The 24,210-nt window shown below is 38.7% G+C and overlaps 1 protein-coding gene across 13 annotated transcripts in view; it reads left to right on the plus strand.

Annotated features, from left to right (window-relative positions):
- The first annotated feature begins 1,210 nt into the window (after positions 1 to 1,210).
- The window catches only part of LOC308638218 (zinc finger protein 112-like), a 29,117-nt gene continuing 6,117 nt past the window's right edge, over positions 1,211 to 24,210 (plus strand). Inside the window, exons 1-9 of one of the 13 annotated variants that reach the window (XM_081275442.1) lie at positions 1,211 to 2,442; positions 2,890 to 3,124; positions 5,232 to 5,300; positions 7,783 to 7,834; positions 8,261 to 8,355; positions 9,889 to 10,018; positions 14,837 to 14,884; positions 16,771 to 16,897; positions 19,979 to 20,074. In XM_081275442.1, the coding sequence (XP_081131568.1) occupies positions 14,870 to 14,884; positions 16,771 to 16,897; positions 19,979 to 20,074 (238 nt within the window). In that variant the 5' untranslated portion in view covers positions 1,211 to 2,442; positions 2,890 to 3,124; positions 5,232 to 5,300; ... (2 more) ...; positions 9,889 to 10,018; positions 14,837 to 14,869. The other 12 variants (XM_081275443.1, XM_081275444.1, XM_081275437.1 and 9 more) reach the window with 12 other exon arrangements.

Genomic DNA, 24,210 nt, shown 5'->3' on the forward strand with positions numbered 1-24,210 from the left:
ATTTATACTTAATGTAATTATTAATATTAATGGAATACAGTCTGCCACGTAGCTATTATTTCCCACTTGGCCCATGTGCATTTTCTTTTTTCTGTATTTCAGATTTCTTTTAGGTTGATTATTTTATCGTTCCACTTTAATATTGGTTCATTACTTATACTTATTTTAAACTTTTGGTGGTTTCCTCAAGCTTTGCAATATCCTCTTTTAACTGATCAGTTTCCTATAAGTATATTTTTTAACATTATACTTCCAATTTCTCTTATCTGTTGTGCTACTGTTCTCACACATTTTTTTCTTACTGTGGATAGACATTTTACTTTCTTGGGAGCTGATAAAGCATGTCTATAAAGCTGTTTGTTGTCATCATATGACACAGAGGAGCTTGAAGTATAGAGGGCAGGCAATTGTGAAGGAAGATGGATGTGTAATAGGGAAAACAAAAAGAAGTGGCCCCAAATGCATGACTCCCCCAACATTTTCTGAATGTCGGCCAGCTAATATTGTATTATCTTTTTGTCTTTTGATGATATTTTTTAAAAATTTGTCCATATTTCACCTGCCAGATTTTTGTTACAAATTATTACTGGAAGATTACAAAACTTTTATTTTTGTCCACTGTAAAAGATTTTCTGCCATTTTTTCCAAAAAATAAGTTATTAGGAGACTTATCCTCATTAATATATAAATCATAATTAAATTTTAAGACATTTCCTTTTGCAGGGGTTGTCAAATGAAGAATCATATGATCCAATTTCTGAGAACAGTTACCTTCTTTTAAACCATTGAGCAGTTTCACATAATGGCTGTTGTGTTTTTTACTTTCAGTCTAATGTGAGAGTATCTGCCCAACATTTGAGATTTTCTAGTTAAAAAATAAATAAACTCAAGTTTCAAGAGGCTAAGTGCCAGATCAAGGAATCCATCAGATAAATCCATAGCATAAGGAATCTTACTTGACAAATTACTTCAGCAGGTCAAGGGCATGCAAAAGTGGAAGGGGAGCTGTTTTTCATTACAAGAAATTCAAGACACACCATCAAATACAATTGCTGTATTAGCATAAAGGATGGAGATATATATATATATATATGTGTGTGTATATATATATATGTATATATATATATACACACACACATATATATATATATATATATATATATATATATATATATATAATATATTATTATTATTTTTTTGCCCAGAAGAAAGTGAGCACTTAAGCCTTTCCGTTTTACTTTTCTGGATGAGTCATTTCCTCATTCACTCTCCTTTTCTGAATCACCGTGTTCTCCACAACTTACAGTATTTATGACAGATAGCAAGAGCAGGGTGATAATAGAAACTCAAAAATCTCAAGATTTAATAAAGGATTTGTCTTTTAAATCACTTTAGTAAGGGATTTACCACTTTTTATCAATTCCATTGGCCTTTTGACCCGCATTTCCTAATCACCAGTTAAAACCTTTTCAAGAAACCATGGGAAACATTTGACTACACTTTGCGGCCTCATCAACAGTTGCCTCGGGGTACTGTTTCTTTTGTTTCTTGGGATCTACATCCATCATGGAGGCTCTTGGAAGGAACACCTTGTCCGCAGGTAGTAGCAGAACGGTCAGTTTTGTAGATCATCAAAGCTCCAGAATTAAAAAAGGCAATCCAGTCAAAGTAAGGTTGACATCCTGTTTTCCTTCAAGTCAGCTCCCAGAGCAGGTCAGCCCAATTTTCTTTCATTATCTCCATTTTTAGCTCACACACACTTCCTTTTTATACCTTTTTCTTTCTTTCTCGGATGCATTTCAAGTTTGCTCATTATTTTCTTGGAACACGTACGTAGAGGTAGGCAGAGTTTGCTTTGGTTGATTTTGGGTATCGCGTTTGAAAGGAAAATAGTTCAAGGAAAAAAAAAAAAAGGGCGGAGTGGGGTGGGGACAACCGAGCCGGACCGGAGCTCCAGCCTTGAGTCAGACCCACCACCCGAAGGCAGCCCGCCGCGCGGGAGGTTGCCATGCCGGAGACGCCGGGAGTCCTCGTCCCGAAGGTCCACACGGTGGTAAACGACCGCTGTGGGAAAGGCGTCTCTACTTCACCGCCTGCCGGAGGAACCAGCAGCACCAGCCCATCAGCCTTCTCCGCGTTTGGGAGAGTCTGGCTCCCAGAAAGCGGAGCCCCGGAATTCGACCGCACAAGCCGGGCGCGAAACCCAACACACGGCCTCCGGCGCGGCCGGCACTTCCGGCGTGGGAAGACGAGGGGCGGCCTGGGGATTCTGGGAAGTGCAGTTCGGGGACCCTGGGCGGTGGGATAACTTCCGCTGCAGCCGGCTGCGGCCGCGTCCTGCTCCCGTGGGGAATTCTGGGAAGCGTAGTCCAGAGGGCTCTGCAGGCAGAGGCGCTTCCGGCCCAGGTATGCGCGGCCGCGGCCTTCGCTGCTCTCAGAAAGGTGAGCCCTCCCCTCGGCGCGTCCCCTCCCGGCGCCCGCGTACAGCGCTCTACATTTCGCTCCGGGCCAGTAGCGACCTGGCGGTCGACCTGCGGGAAGAGTCCGCCTACGGCGAAGGGCGGGGTTTGTGTTCCCTCCAAAGAGCCTTCTCGAGTGGTCGGCGGTTGGCATATCCCGCGCGCTGGGCCCGCACCGGGGTCGTGCGTCCTTGGGGGTCGCGGGTCTCCTCGGTTTTGCACCACCACCCCCCACCCTTTCCTGGCCACAGCCAGCTGTGCCACCTGCCAGAGGTGTATTTGGCGAGTATCTAATCTCTGCCTCCGTTTCCTCTTCTTTAAAATGAGTGGTTTTAAGAGTTGAATAAAGACTGACAACAGACCTGGCACGGGGCAGGAGACGTGCATCATTGATAACATTTGTTGTTGGACTTCTTTTTAACTTTTCCAGAAACACAGTTCGCTGAAAGCTCCAGGGAACCTAGGAAGGGGTCAGAGCTCCAGTTGTAGTGTCCCTGGCCCCTCTCGGATCCCAGAAGGAACCCGGGCTCTACCCGAATGCCTAGGAATCTCCCCCCACCCGGCCCCCCACCCCTGGCTGTTGTCTGGGATGTCCACTGGAAGTTATGGGGGAGTTCTGATTTCTCCCAGCCTCCTTTCCTTCCTCAACCTAGACTTAACAAAAGGTGAGGGGAAAAGTCGGGAATGATCCTTTGGCCTGGCAGAGTCTCACCTGAGTAGAATTTAGTATCCTTCCTTCTCTCGAGTTCGCTCTTCTCATGGGAGAAGGGATTTCCTTTGGCAAATCTACAGAACAGCTCTAATATTTGTTGAATACATGCAGAAAGGGGTGGTGGGTTTCAGTTATAAAGACAGCATAAACATGTAGTGCTAAATATCATTCTAAGAGTTTTATATGAATCAACACATTTAATCCTCACAGCCCTATGTGGGGGAGGAGGGCTGTCATTATCAGTGAGACACAGCTTAAGTTGTTAATTCTGGTTCCTAGCTAGCAAGAGACTGAGCTGGGATTTGAATTTAGATAGTTTCAATTATTTTCCTTAGTTCTTGATTGTATTTTCCTATCAGACTGAGAAGGTGCATTTGGATTTTTGTAGAGGGTCACAAAAGCTATGTCAATGAGCTATGACTTTTTAAAAATATTTATTTTTTAGCTGTAGATGGATGCAATACCTTTATTTATTTTTATGTGGTGCTAACTATCGAATCCAGTGCCTCACGCATGCTAGGTGAGCTCTCTACCTCTGAGCCACAACTCCAGCTCAAGCTATGTCTTTTTGATGTGATTATTTTAGTTATCTGCAATTTAATTATATTTTATATGAAATCTTTATAGTTCACATTCTGATTATAGAAGCACTGTAGTTTGTCTTTTTGAGAATGTATACTTGAATCTGGATTCTTTTAGCAAATCACCTTTGACATGTATCCAAGTTATTCTGTGTATGAATACTTCATTTTTATTCATTGCTGTATTTTGTGGATATACCACAGTTTATTCTTTTACCTTTTCATTGGTATTTTTTATTCAGTTTTAAGCACTTATGAATAGATATGCTGTAAACATTCATGTACAGGTTTCTGTGCTTATTTCTCTGAGGTATATATATTTAGGAGTGGAGTTACTGGGTCATATGGAAAGTGTATATTTAACTTTATAAGAAGCTACCTCACTTCAGAATATCTGTACTATTTTGCCTTCCCATTAGTAAGATATGGGAGTTCTAGTTATTCCACATATTCACCAACACTTATTGTCTTTAAATCTTAGCCATTCTAATAGTTGTGTATCGTTATTGCATTGTGATTTTAATTACATTGTGACTTTCTCTGATGATTAATGATCAGCAGATCTATCTTTTCCTTTGCTTATTTGCCATTTTTATATCTTCTTTGCTAAAGTGTTTATCCATATATTGTGTCCATTTTAAATTGAGTTGTGTTTTCTTTATACATGAATAACTAACTATCCAATACCATTTGTTTGGTTTGTTTTTGTACTTCCTTTTATTAGATTGGTCTGTATGTCCCTTCAGTATTTCCAAGCTATCTTAATTATTATAGCTAGATAGTAGGTCTCAAAAATGGATAGTTTAATTCCTCAGTTTTTCCAGTGAAAATCATTTTATCTATTCTGGTTTCTTTGCCTTCCTGTGTATGCTTTAGAATAGCTTGCCTATATCTACAAAAAAATTCATCTGGTATTTGATTGGTGCTGAATTAAAATACAAATTTTTCATATCAGCATTTCATGTTTTTCTGCATAAGGAGCCTAAGCATGTTTTGTTTAGACTTATTCCTAAGTATATTATGAATTCTTTTGGAGTTACTATAAGTTGTATTGTTATTAAATTTTGGTTTTCAGTGGCACATTGTTAGTGTAAGAATTGTGATTTTTGCATCTACCTTGTATTCTTAGACTTTGCTAAACACACCAGAAGGTTTTCTTCTTCTTCTTCTTCTTCTTCTTCTTATTATTATTATTATTATTATTATTGGTAAATGGGGATCTTCCACTTAGATAATCATGTTGTATATGAATAGGATTAGTTTTCTTTCATGCTTTGTAATCTATATGCGTTGGCTGGTTTTTAGAACCATGTTGATGAGTAGGAGTGGTTTGAATGGACACCACTGTCTTGGTCATAGTAAAGACATTTTTAGAAATTCCCTTATGGTTTTAGTTTTGTGAAAGTTTTGTCACAAATAAATGTTGTATTTTCTCGTGCCTTTTCTGCATCAACTGATAACATTGTTCTTCTTCCTTAGACTGTTTGATTAGGTTGATGAATTTCCAAACATTGAAGGAGTTTTTCATTTCTGGGATAAATCCCACCTGTAAGTGTTTTTTTAAAATTCTTTTTATATTAATTTTATTTCTTAATATTTTGTTGAGGATTTTTGCAATTATGTTCCTTTTTATACTGTATAATTCTGGAGTTATAAAATGAGTTTGGAAGTTTTTCCTCCTTCTATTTTCAGGAAGAGATTATGTACAATAAGTGATATTTCTTTTAAAAATGTTTGGTAGAATTTAGCAGTGAAACTATTTGGCTTAGATATTGTATGTTTGAAAGATTTTTTAACAGTGAATTCAGTTTTATAACTTTATGTTATTTCACCTTAACATATGTTTTGATAGTTTGTAATTTTCAAGAAATGTTCCCATTTCATCTAAATTCTAGAATTTGTACCCATAGAATTGTTCATGGTGTTCCCATTATATTACTTTAATGTCCACTGGCCAGTAATTGCTATCCACTTTTTCATTCCTGATATTGGTAATTTTGTTATCTCTTGTTTTCTGCCAGTATTGTGATAAGTGTATCAGTGTTATTGATTGTAAAACAACAGATAATTTTTGCTTTCTTTACATCTGTTTTCAATTTCACCTATTTATACTCATCCCTTTGATATTTTTTCATTTATTTGGGTTTATTTCACTGTTTTTTTTTCCCCCTGTGGTATCTTAAGATTAACCTTATACATTTCTTTTAAGAAGTTGAGCAAATCCCAAACAGGACAGTTCAAGGAAGTCCAGATTCAGGCTACTAATCCATATGTGCTGGCTGGTTTTTAGTGCCCTGTTGATGAGTAGGAGTGGTTTGAATGGACACCACTGTCTTGGTCATAAGAAAGGCATTTTTAGAAATTCCTTTATGTTTTTAGTTTTGTGAAAGCTTTGTTACAAATAAATGTTGTATTTTCTCAAGTGCCTTTTCTGCATCTGATAACATTTTTCTTCTTCCTTAGAATGTTTGATTAGGTTGATGAATGATAAGCACACTTTCTACTACTGAGCTAAACCCCCAAACCTGTTCTTTTATTCTTGATTTTGGTAATTGGTGTCTTTTCTTTTTTATTCTTTGTCAGTATGGCTAGATTTTTAATTTTTATTGTTTTTTTTCTCCCAAAGAACTCCCTGTGGGTTTAATTGATTTTATCTGGGGTTCAACAGAATTTTTCTTCAAAGTATGAGATTATAAATGTTTTAGCTTTTCCAGTCAATTGGCAAAATCAATGCTTTATTTAGAGATAAATCTTAAGCTAGTGTGGTGGCACATGCCTGTAATCTCAGTGGCTTGGGAGGCTGAGGCAGGAGGATTGCAAGTTCAAAGCCAGTTTCAACAAAAAAGGTGAAGTGCTAAGGAACTCATTGAGACCCTTGTCTCTAAAATAAAATATAAAATAGGGCTGAGGTTGTGACTCAGTGGTCGAGTCCCCATGCATTCAATCTCTGGTACAAAAAAATAAATAAATAAAAGAGAAATCTTTTATTGCCAAAATTTAAAATAAAATGATGAAGTACAGTTTGTTTCTAATATAGACACACTAACTGGAACAGTGGAATTCTTTTTGGAAAGATAACATTTCACCTAATTTAAGTTCATTAATATTATTAAAATTAACTGCAAAATTTCATCTGTTAATGCTGAATGAGATTTTATGTATTTTTTTGAAAATGACTTTTTAAAAAAAGAATTGTTTAGTTGTTGATAGATCTTTATTTTATTCATTTATTTATATGTGGTACTGAGAATTATTGCTGCCTAAAAGGTCCACATCCTAATTCCCAGAGCCTATGAATGTTACTTTACATTGTTTAGAGATTTGCAGATGTGATTAAGCTAAGGCCCTTGAGGTGGGTAGATTATCCTAGATTATCTGATTGGACTCAGTGTAACTATGTGGGTCCTTATAAGAGAAAAGCAGAAAAGTTAGGAGAAGGTGATGTGGTAATGGAAGCAGAGACCGGAGTGATGTGGCCATAAGCCAAGGCATCCCAGCTGCCTCTAGAAGATGGAAACAACACAGGAATGGATTCTCAGAAGGAATAGGCCTGCCGACACCTCGACTAGCCCAGTAACTGATTTTGGATTTCTGACCTCCGTAACTAAACAAGAATAAAGTGTATTGTTTAAAACCATCAGGTTCTAGAAGTCTGTGCATCTCAGCCTTTTTCTGCTTCAACATCATATTTTGACCACAATCAATTTTAACACATTTTAGCATATTATACTGCTTTGGGTTATACTGGATTGGTACTTTTTTCAACTTTGAAAATATTTCACCTGTAATTCTTCTATGAAGACTGTTCCTAGAGGCTAATTATTGAGTCACTTCAAAGTTGGCATTGATAACAAATAAACAACAACTAAGTGGTATCAGTAATGACTGGAATCATCAGGAGCCAAATGTAATTTATTGAAATTATTTTCCTTGTATTTTAAGGGACTATAATGTTGTTCTTATTTTTTCTTAATTCAGAGTGTTGTTCTTGCCTCAAGTCTAATAACTTTAAGCAAATTTATTTATCTAGACTCAATTGCTTTCCTGCTATAGTCAGACGTGATTTGATGAGCTCATCAGTGGTAAGTTACTTTTCTTGCTTGGGTTAAAAATATAAGCTGTGTATATGAATAGCCAAATCTTACTTTGATTGCAGCTTTATTTACATTACTTGTTTTGTGAAGAAAGTCTGCTCTGATGAGATATTTCAACTTGAATTTTCTAATTTTTCTGACCATTGCTTTAGTGTGAATTGAGAATATTTGTGATGGGTGCTTATTCTGACAGTGTTGACATATGTTGTGTTCTCTTAACATAGCTATATTCTCAGTGCATGATAAGCAAAAGGCTTTGCCATCTAATTCAATAACAATATTTCACCTCTATTGTCCCTTAACGAAGTCTGTTTTTGTGTTCTTATTTTTTGGGGCGGGGGGCTACTGGAGATTGAACTCAGGGGCACTCAACCACTGAGCCATATGCCCAGCCCTATTTTGTATTTTATTTAGAGACAGGGTCTCACTGAGTTGCTTAGTGCCTTATGGTTGCTGAGGTTGGCTTTGAACTCTCGATCCTCCTGCCTCGTGAACCGCTGGGATTACAGGTATGTGCCACTGTGCCTGCTCTTTTCTTCTTTGATGTGATGAAAATACACTGGTACATTGTGTACAACCAGAAACATGAAAAATTATGCTCTGTTTGTGTACTCTGAATTGAAATGTATTCTGTTGTCATATATATAACAAATTAGAATAAATAAATAAATTAATTTAAAAAAAGAAAAGAAAAGAACTGGTAATTTTAGAATTAAAATATTATGCTACAGAAATAGATGTAACTCAAAATGTTGTTTAGTTAGCAACATTTAACCCAATTGAATCAGCCCAGTGCTGGGTCCTATAGTTTGCATTGTGCTTAACAACAATACAAAGAAGTGCAGGTGGCACATGTGGCCTCTGCTGCAGCCACATGGCTCTGCTTCTGTGATGCAGGAGCAGCCTGAGGCAGTTCAGAAGCACTGAAATTTGAATATTATATAGTGACCCCATCATGAAATAATATTCTTTTGATTTTTCTTCAGACATTTAAAAATGTAAGCACAATTCTTAACTCACAGCTTGTGCAAAAACAAGCAGGGGGCTGGACTGGGCCCATGGGTCCTACTTTTGTCTAGTGTCTGATTTTGTCTAGTGTCTTTGTGTTTTCAATTACATTGATTTCTGTTTTATGGTTATCATTTCCTTTTCTGCTTTTGCTTTTGGATTAATTACCCTTTGATTTAAGATCTCTCTTCTAATTTATGCATCATTGGTGTACAGTGCTTTATAACATGTTTTAGCTGCATCTCATGCATTTTGATATGTCGCATCTTGGTTTTGATTCCATTCTAAATAATGCTCTAATTTCTTTTGTGACTAATTTCATTGGTTGCTTAAAAATATGCTGTTCATTTCCAAATGCTTGGATATCGTCCAGATATCTTTTTGTTGTTGATTTCTAGTTTAATTTTATTACATTTAGAGAAAATACTTTGAGTGATTTAGATTTATGAAAAATGCAATATCTGAAGAGCCAGATTTATTTGAGGGGTTCAGTAGCAGACTGGAGATTACAGAGGAAGGAATCAGTGATCTTGAATATAGATAAATACGGTAATCTGAGCAGCAGAGGGAAAATACCAAAAAAACCCCCCAAAAACAGAGCCTTAGGAATTTATGGAATGTATCAAAAGTCTAATATTCATGTCATTGGAGTCTCAGAGGAGGTAGAAAGAAATATTTGTGTGGAAATACTGGCCCCAAACTGCCAAGATCTGGTGAGTGATATAAAGGTACAGATTCAAGAAGCTCAGTGAATACCAATATATATATATATAAAAAAAACTCATTGTAAATCACTTCTGGATGCGTCAGAATCAAACTCCTGACAAAGATAAGCAAGGATTCTTGAGTAGAGTTAGTGAAAGTGACATGTTGTGTCTGGTAGAACAACGACTTAGATGTCTGCAGAGTTCTCTTGGGGAAGTACGGAGGCCAGAGATGTTGGAACAACATCGTGAAGATGCTTTAAAGAAGGAGTTGTCGATCTAGGCTTTATGAAAGGAGTTGTTTTTATAAGCAAAGAAAATTTCTTTCAGGGATGAAGGGGAAAAAATGTCACACCTGTGTGAAAGAAGTGCTAAAGGAAGTTCTTTAGGCTGAACAGAAATGATACCACATGGAAGCTGAGAACTTCAGAAATGAAGAAGGAGCACCAGAAATAGTAAGGTATTTTGTTTTGTTTTGTAAATATGAAATGCTGTTTAATGCATCTTTGTGTCTTAAAAATATACATAACTGTTTAAGGTAGAAAATTATAACTTTCTTGGCTAGAGTTTTTATTGCCCATAGAAGATTACACACAGCCGAAACATAAAGGGGAGGGTGTAGGGAACTGCCTGGTGGCAAGACTTCTGCATTTACAGTAGCAGTAAAACAGTAACACGCAGTGCCCTGTGAAGAGTGGACATGGGCATCGTTACCCCAGAGCAGTCACTAGAGAATGAGAAACAAAAACAGGAGGTCCAGCCTCAAGCTAAGAGCTAAATGAAAAAGAGTTAAATAGTTAAAAAAATTAACCCAAAAGAAGACAGAAAAGGAATAATGGAGTAATAGGGGAACAAAATCAGGGAGGACAAATGGGAAAAAAAATAATAAAATGGTAAATGGAAATCCAGTCATGCCAATAATTACATGAAATGCTAATAACACTGAATATACATCAGTTAAAAGAGATTATAGTTTAGGTAAAAAGCAAGAATCGAATGGGAATGTATGCTGTCTAACAGAACCCTATTTTAGCTCTTAGGACAGAGATAGGCTAACAATTTAAAAACATTTTTAAAGGGTGTGCCATAGAGGCCATGTTCACATCAGACACAGAGACTTCAGACCAAGACTGTTACCAGGGATGGCAAGCAACACGACACCAGGGGCAGTCAACCGAGTAGATGTGACCGTCCTTCGTGTGTAATCACTAAGCCACAGTTATATGAAGAAAACCAAATAGAACTGAAAGAAGAAACAGAGCAATCTGCAGTCATATGGGATGATCTCAACGCTCTTTTCTAGTGATGAGTTGAACAAGGAGACTGAAAAGCAGTAAGCATGCAGAACCTGGACTGACGCCAGCTCACCTCATTGACATTTCATCAAAAACAACAGGACACCCATTACTTTCCTGGGCCTCAGTGTTGATCATTTCTGTTGACCTGAGCTGACTGATGTTCCTGCTGCTTTTCTCTGATCCATCTCCCAGCTGCAGATTTGTAGGTATCAGGGACTGTGCCAAGTTCTCTGAGTGCTTCATGCCAAGCACCGGGATTGGTAGAGAGGAATTATTGAGTACATATTTTGGCTGGTGCAGCTTTTCAACAAGTAGTAGGAAACAGACCTTCAACTTAGGTCATGTTCAGATTTTCTGAAAAGGAGTGTGATAAGAATAGACAACTTAAATTCTGCCCTTTATCTCTAATTGGTTTTGTTGGGAGTGGAAGCCACCATTTTTTTTTACACTGTTCAAAGGGTGATGTCTACTTGTTGGAAATTACTGACCTAAGATAAATAGCCTAAGAAACAAATGAAGCCAACGTGTGGGCTCTGTTTCTTCCACAGTGACAATAAATGAGGATGGTACCAACAATAGCTAACTTTTACTGGGTGTTTGTTATAAACCATACCAACTTTCTAATGCTTTGATGCATTCAACTCATTTAGTCCTTTTAACAACTCTGCCTTTATCTACATTTTCCAGATAAAGAAATAGAGGCACTGAGAGGTTAATTAATTTGCAGAAATTGACTCTGCCTGTTAGTGGCTGAGTCAGGACTGAGCTAAGCAGCTTGGTTCTATAGCTTGGGCTGTTGGCCAAGCACTGTGCCTTCATAGGCTGGCAAGGTGGGCTGGCACAGTAAGCAGGCCACAGCCAAACCTGTTGCAAAATGTCCTGGAGCAGGGGACATGGGAACTGAGTGTTTGAGGCCCTGAAGGCTCAGACTAGGGTAGGCATGTTATTACCCATGATTTCTTTCTTTATGTCCCTTCCCAGCTAAGAATGGTTTTACATTTAAAGGGTTTTAAAAAGAATAAGCAGTATTCACAAGAAGACAACATGTGAACCAAAAAATTTTCACTCACCCTTTGCACGCGCGCGCGTACACACACACACACACACACACACACACACACACTGATGATCTTAGACCCTGATACCTAGAAAGTGCAAGAGGTTATAGGGGAGACGGTTTGGAGAGAACAAGCAGAAGGCCATGGGAGGTTCCTCTGTGTGGCCTGCTGAAAATCTAGACTTTATCCTCAAGGCAGTTAGCATACAGGCACGAGTTTTAACCAAGAAGGAACATACCCAGACTTTAACTGTATTTAATAGATGAACAAATGAGAACATTTTGTAGAGCTACCACTATTTAAATACTTATTTAAAAAGAATTGCCTTTTATTTATGATTTTGGTGGTGTTGGGAATAGAACCTGGGCCCTCTCATACCTGGCACACACACTACCACTGAACCATGCTCCTGTCCTGCCTTTTATGTTTAATTCTAAGAATCTCCTGGGTAGTTGGTGAGTCCTTGCTTGAGTTAATGAGGTTGGTTGAGTCTGGAAGCCTTCTTCATGCTGATCAAGTGCTTGCAAAGGCATCTGCAGCACAGGTAAACTGCTGTTTTCTTAGTGACAGTTCCAAGAGCTTCTTAAAGTAGACAGATAGCTGGGAATCAGGAGTCCTGGGTCCCAGACCCTGCTCTGCTCCTGGCTTGTGTCCTCTGGCAGCTCCCTCCAGAGGCTACAGGCCCAGTGGTTAATTGCTTGCCAGCTGCCACCATTCATCTTGCAGTCTGTGGTTTGCAACTTTCTGTGAACTGTGGTCACCTGTGGGAATTTCATTAAAGCTCTTCTTCGACAGACCCTGATTTTTAAAACCAGGACTAGGACTTGGGCATTGGCATTATTTTCTTGGACTCACCACTGATTCCAGTGACCTGGCAGCTTGCGTGTCAGCATCATAGGAATTGATAACACAGACTCTGAGCTCGTAATCCTGGCTACTCTGTTGGCCAAATGGAGAAAGCAACTAAGTCACGAGCATCCCTGCATCTTGGGTGGCATGAGGATTCATGAGGTAGTTTCTCTAAAGCACATGGCTTGGTTCTTTCCACCACTTTTTCTGATTCCTTTTTTGCCCTGGTGCCCTCTAACTCCTTGTTACAGGTCTTTGGCAAGCGCCTGTCTTTGAGGGCAGATACAACTCAGTCATCCTCCAGGGCTGAGATCAGGCCTCCTTTTCTCTACTGAGCCCATCCCTCCCTTTCCCTCCCAAAGTCTAGGTTTTGGGCCCCTTCCATGTTCTAAAAGGACACCACACAGCCTGTCGTTTATCTAGGAACTGTATCACTTTTCAAAGGTGAATACTGGACATGTAAAAAAAACAAAGTCAATTCTTTCATTGCTGGTTGCACAGCCAGATTAATACTCGTCCTAGGTAGTTGTGTGTGCGTTCTGTGGACTCTACAGCAATGGCCTTGTAGGCAGGGACTCCCAAGGAGGTAGGTATCACCATCTAACTGAGCTGGTGACCTGTGCTGGGTTCACAAACTCTGACTACTTCAATAACTATGCAACACACAGAAGTACCTTTTCAAAATCCCAGGATGGTTCTTTCCATTGGAAAGAGAGAGAGAGTCATTGGAATTCTTTATTCTTATATAGGGGACACACTAGGGGAGGTTCCATGGAACATTCTATCCATAACAGGTCAGGGGTAGTATTACAAAGGAACAAGAAGGCAGCCCACTCCTTTGGGTAACACCCAGTCCCAAAGCTTTGCTCCTTTGCCAAGTGGAGATGGGGATCCACCTTCTTCCTGGTCAGGGAAGCCAGTCTCCACATTTCCATTGCTCAAAGCTAGTGGGTGCTCAGCTCCTATGTGGCAGCTCCTGACAGGTAGGACCCTACTGAAGTAGCCTCCCTCCAGGTGGTACTAACAGGCTCTGCCTTACACAGTCCTTGCTTTTTTTTTTCCCCTCTCTTCTACAGATGGCCTTGCAGTTGCCTGAGAACAGTAAAAAAATAACAGATCTTGGGGAAGGACCCAGGAAATTAAACTTATGGTGTCTAAATTCACAAGCTGTGAGCTGCTTTGCACAGATGAGCACACCTTACCCCACAAACGGCCCTGCTAACTAGTTAGGGGTTCTGATCAACAGTCAAAACAGGCAGAGTCACGTTTTTTGGTTGTTGTTTAACATCAGAAGAATCATAGCACACAGTTTTCATTAACTTTTTTTTTTGTTTCCATGAGAGAAAGGAATGTACATTGAACCTCTTCTGAATTTAGGAAGAATATTTATCAGCCACTATACATTTTTTTCTAAGGGCAGTCTCAGTTTCTAACCAGTGATATTACCGGGGAAACAAATAAAATAAGAAGCCAGAGTTGGACATTCCAGGACTGAAGGGTGACTTTCCCTGGACAGAACAATAATCTCTGCATCCAAATATCTTCCCAAATATATTTACAAAGACAGTTTTATGATGCAAAATGGTGTCTACTTCTTTAGCTGCGAGGAAATAAAGAATCTTGGAATAGTTAGAATAACTTTCCGCTACCCCCTCATGTAATCCTGACTATCCTATAATGTTGGCCCTGTAACCATTGCAGTTTTGCAGATGACAGAATCAAATCATGTGGAAGGTCAATAAACAACTGTGATTATTCAGCACCTGGTTTTGAACCCAGGTATTTTGTCCCCAGAGCCCACTTTGAACCAGTACATTCACTGCCTCTTCTTTTCTCCATTTCCCAAGATCAGAATGAACACCCTGCGAGATGCAAGGTGTGAGGGCTGCTGGGTCCAGCTGCGCAGCCTGTGCCAGGGTGGGATGGGGCTGGAATCCAGCCCACACTGCCCACCACTTACCAGATGTGTGTGGCTGCACCTGCTGGGGAAGGAGACCTTTCTCTACTTTGCACAAGGAAACATTTCCCTTTCTCTCAGAGCTGCTTTCATATTATCCTCTTATGCCTTCTCAGGTCTCTGCCTTTCCCTAAAAAAAGGAGGAGAAAATGACCAAATTCCAGGTGAGTTGGTTTTCATTTCTGTCATTGGACATGTTGCCCTCATTTCTCAGAGAGAAGACACACTTTTTTCCCTTCTTAACCAAAATTAAAGAAAAACAACAGGAATTTAATACCATTTGTGTGTCAGGCTCTTGTGTACATTTTTGTCTTTTTGAAGAATTTCTTAGTTTTTAATTTGATTTATTATCATTTCTATTTCACAAATAATAGTGTAAAAGAGAATAGAAATTAAAAATCACACATTGTATTACCATACTTGAAAATCACCTGGTTTTTCTATTGGTCATTTAAGAATATGCTTTCCTAATTACATTTGCAATAACAGAAGTTTAAATAGTTTTTTCTTCTTAATAGTGGAAAAAAATTCAACTTAATAGTAGGGGCTGGGGTTGTGGCTCAGTGGTAGAGCATTTGCCTAGCATGTGAGGCACAGGGTTCAGTCCTCGGCACCACATAAAAATAAATAAATAAATAAAGGTATTGTGTCCGTGTACAACTAAAAAGTATTAATAAATAAAATACCTAATAATATCAGTGAACTCTTTTTATCCCACTCACTACCTTTTTCTTTAAATTATTTCTCACTACAAGCTTTTAAGTTCCTGAGGATTCTTGCAGTTTTACATTGTAATATCAGTTTTCCTGGATATAATCTTTACTCCAAAAGCAATTCTGAGAGTATTTTACTATTGTTTGTCTTTAATATTCTAGGGACTCAAAACTAAAAAAAAAAAAAAAAAAAAAAACACCTAAGCAGTACCTCAGGGACTTTTAAAAAGAATACTTAAAATACACTTTTTTTTCCCTAACAGGATCATATTGAAGCTAACCTTGAAAAAAAAATTAGATGTTTTCACATAAGAAAAACTAAGTTATTTCACACCAGTACTTGAAGCTTTCTGTGCTTCATTATCATGTACTAATATATTGTGATTCCAAAACTTTAATATTGTTATTCTACAACACAGCAATTTCTACTTTTTTGATGTTTCTTTTGAAGAGACAATCAACAAAATTCCAGGAACTAATATATATATATAGCAACACTATTTATAATAGGTAATCTAAAACAAAGTGTGTATAAATTGAATCAGGTCACTATATTTTAAATCATCAGTTCCTTGAATTACTATGCAGCCCTTAAATTTTTTGAAAGATGTGATGACAACATTGGTAACAATAGCAGCATTTACTGGGCACTTCCTGTGTACCAGGCACTGCTTCTAAATGTTTTACATAGCCACTCATTTTATTATTGGGACCCTATGGTATAATTATCAGCATAAAAATGAGAGAAGAAACTTGTGGAAGACCATACAGCTAGCATAGGGTCAAGCATCCAGATGTGAACACATGCACTCAGTCTCCAGAGCTGTGCCCATAACCTCAGCAGCTATAAAAGCTACAGTTCAAGATGTGGCACAGAGGATGGGAACATACTTGAGCAATAAGAGCAATGATATCCTGTAAATTTGGTAAATTAGTGTAGCATGCACACGGAAGTAGAGATATAGACACCACCCTACACTGTTGGAACTAAAGCTTTTCTGGTACAAATGGCTTTATTAATAAAATTTAAAACATTAATAGCCCAGATGCAACAGAGTTCTGGGTACCTGTAGGAGTGCCAAGAAAAGGAAGTAATATAAAGTATAAGGATTTTTTTCCCCCTCCAGCCCCTTTGGTTGATGGAACCAACATTATAGAAGGCAGACAGAGACAGCTACTGAAATTGGACTTGAGTACAACTATAAGGCACCAACCAAAAAACGTGAAAAAAAATTTGACTTGAATCCTTCAGAATCCAGAACAGCTCCCCACCATTTATACTTTATCAGTGCTGCCCCTCTCCCATAAACATAGTCTTGGTGTGTTTGGTATTCTAGGAAATGGTGACGTTCAAGGACGTGGCTGTGGTCTTCAGTGAGGAGGAGCTGGGGCTGCTGGACTCTGCTCAGAGGAAGCTGTACCGAGATGTGATGCTGGAGAACTTCAGGAACCTGCTCTCAGTGGGTGAGGACAGGCACCTGTGTATTGGCAGCCTCCTGGGTGTCTTTGTGGGCTCAGCAATTGGAAGCTTTGGGACTCCTGGAATCATTCTCTGTGCTTGGGTGCTTGAGAGTCAAAGTGTGTTTATTAACTTTTCATCACTGTGACCAAAATACCTGACAAGAACTACTCAAGAGAAGGAAAAGCTTATTTTGGTTTAGAGTTTCACAGGTCCAAGGTTGGCCAGTGCCATTGCTCTGGGTAAAGCAGAACTTCACTGTAAGAGTTGTAGCAGAGGAAAGCTGCTCACCTCAAGGAAGGCAGAAAGCAGAGAAAGTCTTTGCAAGGTTCCAGGGACAAAATCTGAACTCCTTAAGCATGTCCCCAGGGACCTCTTTCTCTAGCCACCCCCCCACCTGGCCACAGTTCCCACCCAGTTAGTCCCTTTAAATTATTAATCCATCCCTGGTTATCTCACTGATGAAGCTATAGCTCTTGTACTCTGACTACTCCTGCATTCACACAGGAGCTTTTGGGAGATACCTCATACCCAAACCATAACAGCTAGCAATCTCTGTAGAACAGACACAGTGTTTCCCATGGTTCCCTCCAAGCAAAAGTCTGTCTTTTGATCTGTACACAAGCAAATTTGGGTCCTGCTTCACTAGGACCCCAATCAATTTAGTAAGTCATTTCAGTTTTTACTTTTGTTGTTTTTTAGGACACCAGTAATTATTTATTAACTTGGTTTGTGGGAAGTATTTTTTTTAAATTTAACAGTGTATTTGTAAATAACTTCAGGTTTGTGGGAAATTTGCACAAGTCAAAGAATAAGAACACTCATATAACTTTTATCTAGATTGACATTTTACCTCATTAGCTTCAAAATTTGTGCTCATGTTCTTTCTTTTTCCATTATATAAACATATATATGAAAATATATGAATGTTTATAATATCTTTTCTGAACCACCTGAAGATAATTTACATATACCATGGCCCTTTTTCTCTAAATATTTCAGTGTATATGCAGAGTTTGAGAATTCCTAAGATCACCTTCACTTCTGATACTAGCTGCTAATTTGGAGGTCCTTGAGACAGATCACCTCCAGACCCCATAATTCACTGAAGGACTCTCAGAACTCACTGAACGCTGTTATCATCACAGTTTTTGATTTATTATACAGAAAGGAAACCGATTGAAATCAACCAAAGAAAGATGCTTACAGGGCACTGTCCAGGAGTGTTTCAAGCTTGAAGCTTCTGGTTGTCTCCCTGTGGAGCTGTGCACAGTGTTGACTCTTCCCAGAAGTGCTGAGTATCAGGGTGCATGGGTTGTCGCAAGCAAGGAGGCTTGTTGGAACCTTGGCATCAAGAAGTTTTATTGGGGTTCAGTCATGTTACATATGGCTGACCATCAGATTCCAACCCTTCCAGAGGCTAAGCTGATAACACGAGGCTCAAAGCCCAAACCATAAATTACATTGTTTAATGTCTGGCATGGCCCAGGGCATCTGGCTGAACAAGAGACTTTTCTCAGGTTGGAAATTCCAAGTATTTAGATCCTCCCAGGAGCCAAGTGCAAAGGTCAGACCTCTCTTTGGAGAAGATGAATCCTTTACTGGATTCTGTCTGTAGAATTCTACTTTTAGAAATAGGAATATTCTCTCACATATCCCTGGTACAGGTATACAACTTTGATCTAATCTATTATGTATGCTCTAATTTTATCCATAAAGCTGATTGTGATCTGCAAATGTATTTTTCTCCCTCCAGACCAGGGTCTAGTCTGAGTCTTACCTAGTCATCATGTCTCTTTAGCCTTGTTTAATTTGGAACATTTTCACAGCATTTCTCTTTTATGGCAGTGACATTTTTGAAAAATACATTTACCCCTCCCCTTTTGAAAACAGACCATTCCTAAATTTTCCTCATAATTAGATTTACATGTTCCATTCAGTTGGGAACACTGTATATAGATGGAGTGTGTTCTTTTGAAGGTGTTGTATCTGGAGGCACATAATATTCTCTCACAAATGAAGCTCATTTTGATTCTGTTGGTCAGCACAAGTAATTCCCTATGGATTTATCATCCAGTGATGAGTCTTGCCTTATCTTTACCATGGTGGTTACACAATGATGATTTCTCTGACTTTAGTATTTCCTTTACATTTAACAGATTTGGTATTCTGCAGTAAGAGCCTCCTCCCAGCTTTAATTTATTTGTTATTTGTAGGGGTTTTTGAATTTTTAAATAATTTATAATTTATTGTTAAAATTACTTTGTTGTCATTGTTCCAAATTTGGCTCCTTTAGACTGACTCCTGTACCTCTGTAACATGCCATAATACTATTTTTAGCACTTCTTTTATGGCACAGCCTGATGTCCTGTGATCATCTTTTGCTTTGCCCCAGATATGGAGGCATCCATACCCTTTTGGGGAAATCATATTTAACTCCAAGGTCTGGATGTTGCATACGGTCATCCACCACTGTGGTATCTTTGTTTCTTGGTCTCAGGACAGAGCTAGGAAGTGTGTGCACACACATGTATGTACATATACACATAGACATATACTTACATATACACAAACATACATGTAAGTGTGTATACAGGTGAATAGATGTTCAGTTTCATTCAAAATAAAATAAATGTTAGTTAAAGTTATACTACATATAATTTCTCACCCATGAGATTGGTGAAAATTTTAAAGCTATACTTTTTTTTCTTGTATAGCTATGGGAAATAAAGCACTCTTATTCATTGAAAATAAGAATGCAAAATCATGTTATCCCTAATGAGAGCAACCCCAGACAACATCTAACAAAACTCTGTACTTACCTTTCCCAGCAGTTTATTTCCATCTATATTTTTTCCATAAATATAACCAAGTGCAAAAGAGCATTAACAGTACATTGCAATTTGTGTAAGAAAGAGGAACCCAGGTAAAGGTTATGTGTATCTGCTTATCTTTATAAGAAGAAACACAGGAGGGAAGGATTAGTGAAAAAGAGAGAGCCATACTTGAGTATACCTTTCAATCTAGTTTTAACAAAATAGACGTCATCAAACTTAAATATTTTGCCTTCCTTGTATTTCTTATAGCACATCAGCCCTTCAAACCAGACCTGATAGCCCAGTTGGAGAGAGAAGAAAAGCTTTTAATAGTGGAGGCAAAAATCCAAAGAGATGGATATTCAGGTGAGACTTGATCAACAGGGACTAGTAGCCAGTGAGCCCCTCTGGAACACAAGGCAGGAAATGTCAGTTCTGTGCTTAAACTCTGCAGTGGTTCCCATTTCAGAGATAGTAAATTTAAAGCACTTACAGTGGCCCACTAGGACCTATAGTATCTGCCTTTTACCTCCTTGGTTTTGACCATTCTTGTCAGTTTTAGCTACATCACCCTATTGCTTCCCACCAGACCTATAATCTGTTTCTCCATCAGGTTCTGTGACTTACTTTTCTTGCTGTCTTAATTTATAAATTGATTAACAGATGCATGGTCCTTGCTGTCTTCAGTCTACCCTGGGACAGCAAATAGATATAGACTAAATCAGGGTAATTGAAGAATACTCTAGAATGTTGATTGTATCTGATAACTACATTATTGGGGGGAAGATGGCCAGCGTCTCATTAAGGTGTCCTTCTTCCTGCCCAGGATAATCCAAGTCACCCTAAGACTTACAATCTGAAATAATTGGTAAATAACAAAGCATAAATACTCAGAAATATTTACAGAAAGTGAAGCCTCTGATAGGTCTAGTCCATATGGGTTCTGGAACTAGACGAAAGACAAAATGGCTCATTTAAGAGGGTATATCAAAGACAGGGATAAGGTTTTATGGGTGGAGTCTTGCTTTGTGATGTCTTGCAGTCAGCAGGTTGACATCTTGGCAGGTCACACCCATCTCAGGTGCTGTGTGGGTTACAGCAGAGCAGGAAAGAGATTCACATTGTCCCTGGGCAGTTGACCAGAGGAAATGACCATTGGTCATTCCCAGACACCAGATGTCTCTATCCATGAAACTTCCATGTGTGGTGACCCACATGCAACCCATGGACGGCTCCTGACACTGCATGTCCTGTTTAGCTGTCTTTGGGTATTCATAAATAGGTAACCATTATTCCTAGAAGACAAGAATAGCCAATCAGCTAAAGTAAGTACCCAAATGATCAGTGCCAACATTGTACTTGACCTTTCTCATGCAGCAATTTCAAGTGAGACAATCTTGAGTTCATATGCCCATTCTGTTCTCTTCTCTCGCCTAAACAGTCTCTTCCACATAACATCAGTCTTGAGGTAGAATTTTAAGTTGGACATTTACATGAGTTCAAACATTTAATGTTTCTTTTTTTTTTTTAAAAAAAAAGAGAGAGTGATAGAGGGGGAGAGAGAGAGAGAATTTTTAATATTTATTTTTTAGTTATCGGCGGACACAACATCGTTGTTTGTATGTGGTGCTGAGGATCGAACCCAGGCCGCACGCATGCCAGACGAGCGTGCTACCGCTTGAGCCACATCCCCAGCCCCCATTTAATGTTTCTTGAATCCTCGAGACTAACATCAAAAGCCACTGTCACAACTGTGTAGTAATGGATTCTCCTGGGTAGAAAAAAAAAGAAAATTTAAAAATGAATTTATTCATTTCTATAATTTTTGTTTCCATGTCAGTTAAGGTTCAGGGTTACACATGGTGTAGTGCCTTCTTGAGAGCAGGGTTTGACAAATATTTTCTCCAGAGGTCCAGATAGTAAATATTAGGCTTTGCTGGTCATATATAATCTGTGTGGCATATTATTTGCTTTTTTACATTATTTAAAAAACAAGAACTAACCAGGTGCAGTGGCATTGTCTGAGTCTTCGCACTTAGGAGGCTGAGGCAGGAGGATCACTTGAATCCAGGAATTCAAGAGTAGCCTGGGCAGCACAGTGAAACAGTCTCAAAAAGAAGGAATGAAGAAAGGAAAGAAGGGAGGTGTTTTAGTCAGTGTTTTTGTCACTGTGAACAGTTTATTTGGGACTCATGGTTTCAGAGCTCTCAGTCCATAGATGGTCATTTCCATTGCTTTGGGCTCAAGGTAAGGCCGAACACCATGGCAGAAGGTGTGGAGGAGGAAGACAACTCAGGACATGACAATCAGGAAGCAGAGAGACTCTACTCACCAGGAGTGCCCAAAGGCATGCTCCCAATGACCCACCTCCTACAGCCACACCGTGCCTGGCCAGGGTTACCACTCAGTTAACCCCTGTAAGTGGATTAATGCACTGATTAGGTTATGACTCTCATAACCCTCTCACTTCACCTCTGAGCCTTCTAGTGTTGTTTCACACGTGAGTTTTTGGGGACACCTCTTATCTAAACCATAACAGGAAGTAAGAAGTGAGACAGAGTAATGAGCTCAGAAAAAAATGATACAGTATGAAGTATCATTACTCCATCAGGAGGCATGTTGGGAGATTTTTCTGCTCAACTACGGACAGAAACTTCTACATGCTCATTACCAGGATCAACTTGGATGTGCACGGCCTCTGTACACACATATTCTGATAGCCCTTCTGGTAACCTGAGGGAGCCTGAGGCTGCTACCATTTGGGCACCTTTTAGGAACCCAGCAGAGGAACTTCCTATTCAGTTAGGACCAAAGCATTTTCAGCGACATGTATGAAGGTCTTTCAGCATCAAAGCTTTTTAAATTGTGGATGGACAGAATGCCTTTATTTGTTTATTTTTATGTGGTGCTAAGGATCAAATCCAGTGCCTGACACATGCTACGCAAGTGCTCTGCCACTGAGCTATAGTCCCAGCCCCAGCATTGAAGCTTTTTTAGCTTGGATAACACTAATCCATTTTTCATAGACGCCATGAGACAGATTTCTCCTGTCTCACAGATTCTTTCTTCTAGTCTGTTCTCCTTATCTTTCCAAGCAAAAAGAGGAACAGGGAAGTAGAAAATATAACCTCTAAGAATTCCTCATCTTTGATTCTGCATCTGTTAGCATCTTTTATCTGGTATGGAACAAAGGACCTTTCCATTTCTATCAGATAATTGTCATCAATTGTTGTCTTCATTAATTTTAATTCCTTTATTACTTAATTCAAATATAAAATACCACCATGTTAATAGTTGCTGCAATTTTTAATTTTATATGTTAACATTAACTAAACTTTAACTTTTGAAAAAATGAGTTATTTTATTTTTTATTTTGTGGTACTAGGAATGGAACCCAGGGCCTTGCACTTTTAAGGCAAATACTGTACCACTGAACTACATCCCCAGCCCTTCACTTTAACTTTAACTCAACCTTTCATAAATATTTTGTGATGTCTTAGATATGTCACTCAGGTGTTGACCTAGCATTAATAATTCTTTGACATAATTTCCCTTTTTAATAAAAAATGCTCTACATTTGCATTAACTAAATTCAAATAGAAAGAAGTTATGGATAAAATGGCATGTTGCTAATGAAATATGATAAATCTGTTAAATTACATGTTTGAACAGTTTTTCTTATAATTTGTTGTGCCTTTTTCGATCATCTGCATTGACAGTGGTTCTGACATCTAATCCCTGGCTGTGGTAGGCAGGCCAAATTTATGTTATAATATCAAGGGAGTCTGTTTTCTGCACTTCACTCTCTCTGCCTCTCCCCACACAAGCCTGTTCTTGTTTTAAATATTATATATTTCTCTCTGTAGACTGTTAAAACTGTGGAAAGTTACATGTTGGAACCATTGTTAATGTCGATGATTGGGAAGATAGAACTTGTTCATTTCTGTCTGCATGGAGGGCAAGAAGTGGAGGGAGCCCAGTCTTGCCGTTAAATACACTCAGGTAGAGAGGTAGAGGTGAGCCTGGTGTGGTTGAGCATAGCCAGCACAGCAGCTTCAGGGCTGCTCTGTGGTCACACATCATTGCAGTGTCTTGTACTGCCCACAGAATGCCTTAGTTCCTCTTGCTGTCTGAAGGTTTCATCAGAATGTCGGGTGATATCAGGCTGGTTGTCCATGCTGATATTTTTGAGTAGCTTCTAATAGAAGTGAAAAAGAAAACATAACCAAAATTTGTTTGTTTCAGTTCATTATGGCTATCATATTTAAAGGAATTGTTTGTATTTATTTATGATAGAATTGCTTTGTTATTGAATTGATTGACTTAAGATGCTGGAATGATTGGCTTTTTCAAACTTAAGTGCAAAAGCAGAATTACAATGAAATAAATTCTCAACCATTTTACCTTAGATGAGGTCTTTCAGTGCTCTCTTGAACTTATTTTCTCCATCACATAAAATTCATTTATAAAGTTAGCGTAGTTTCTCATCAGCACCCTACTAT

This window comes from Spermophilus citellus (assembly GCF_964194105.1).
Source record: "Spermophilus citellus genome assembly, chromosome: 18".
NCBI lineage: Eukaryota > Metazoa > Chordata > Mammalia > Rodentia > Sciuridae > Spermophilus > Spermophilus citellus.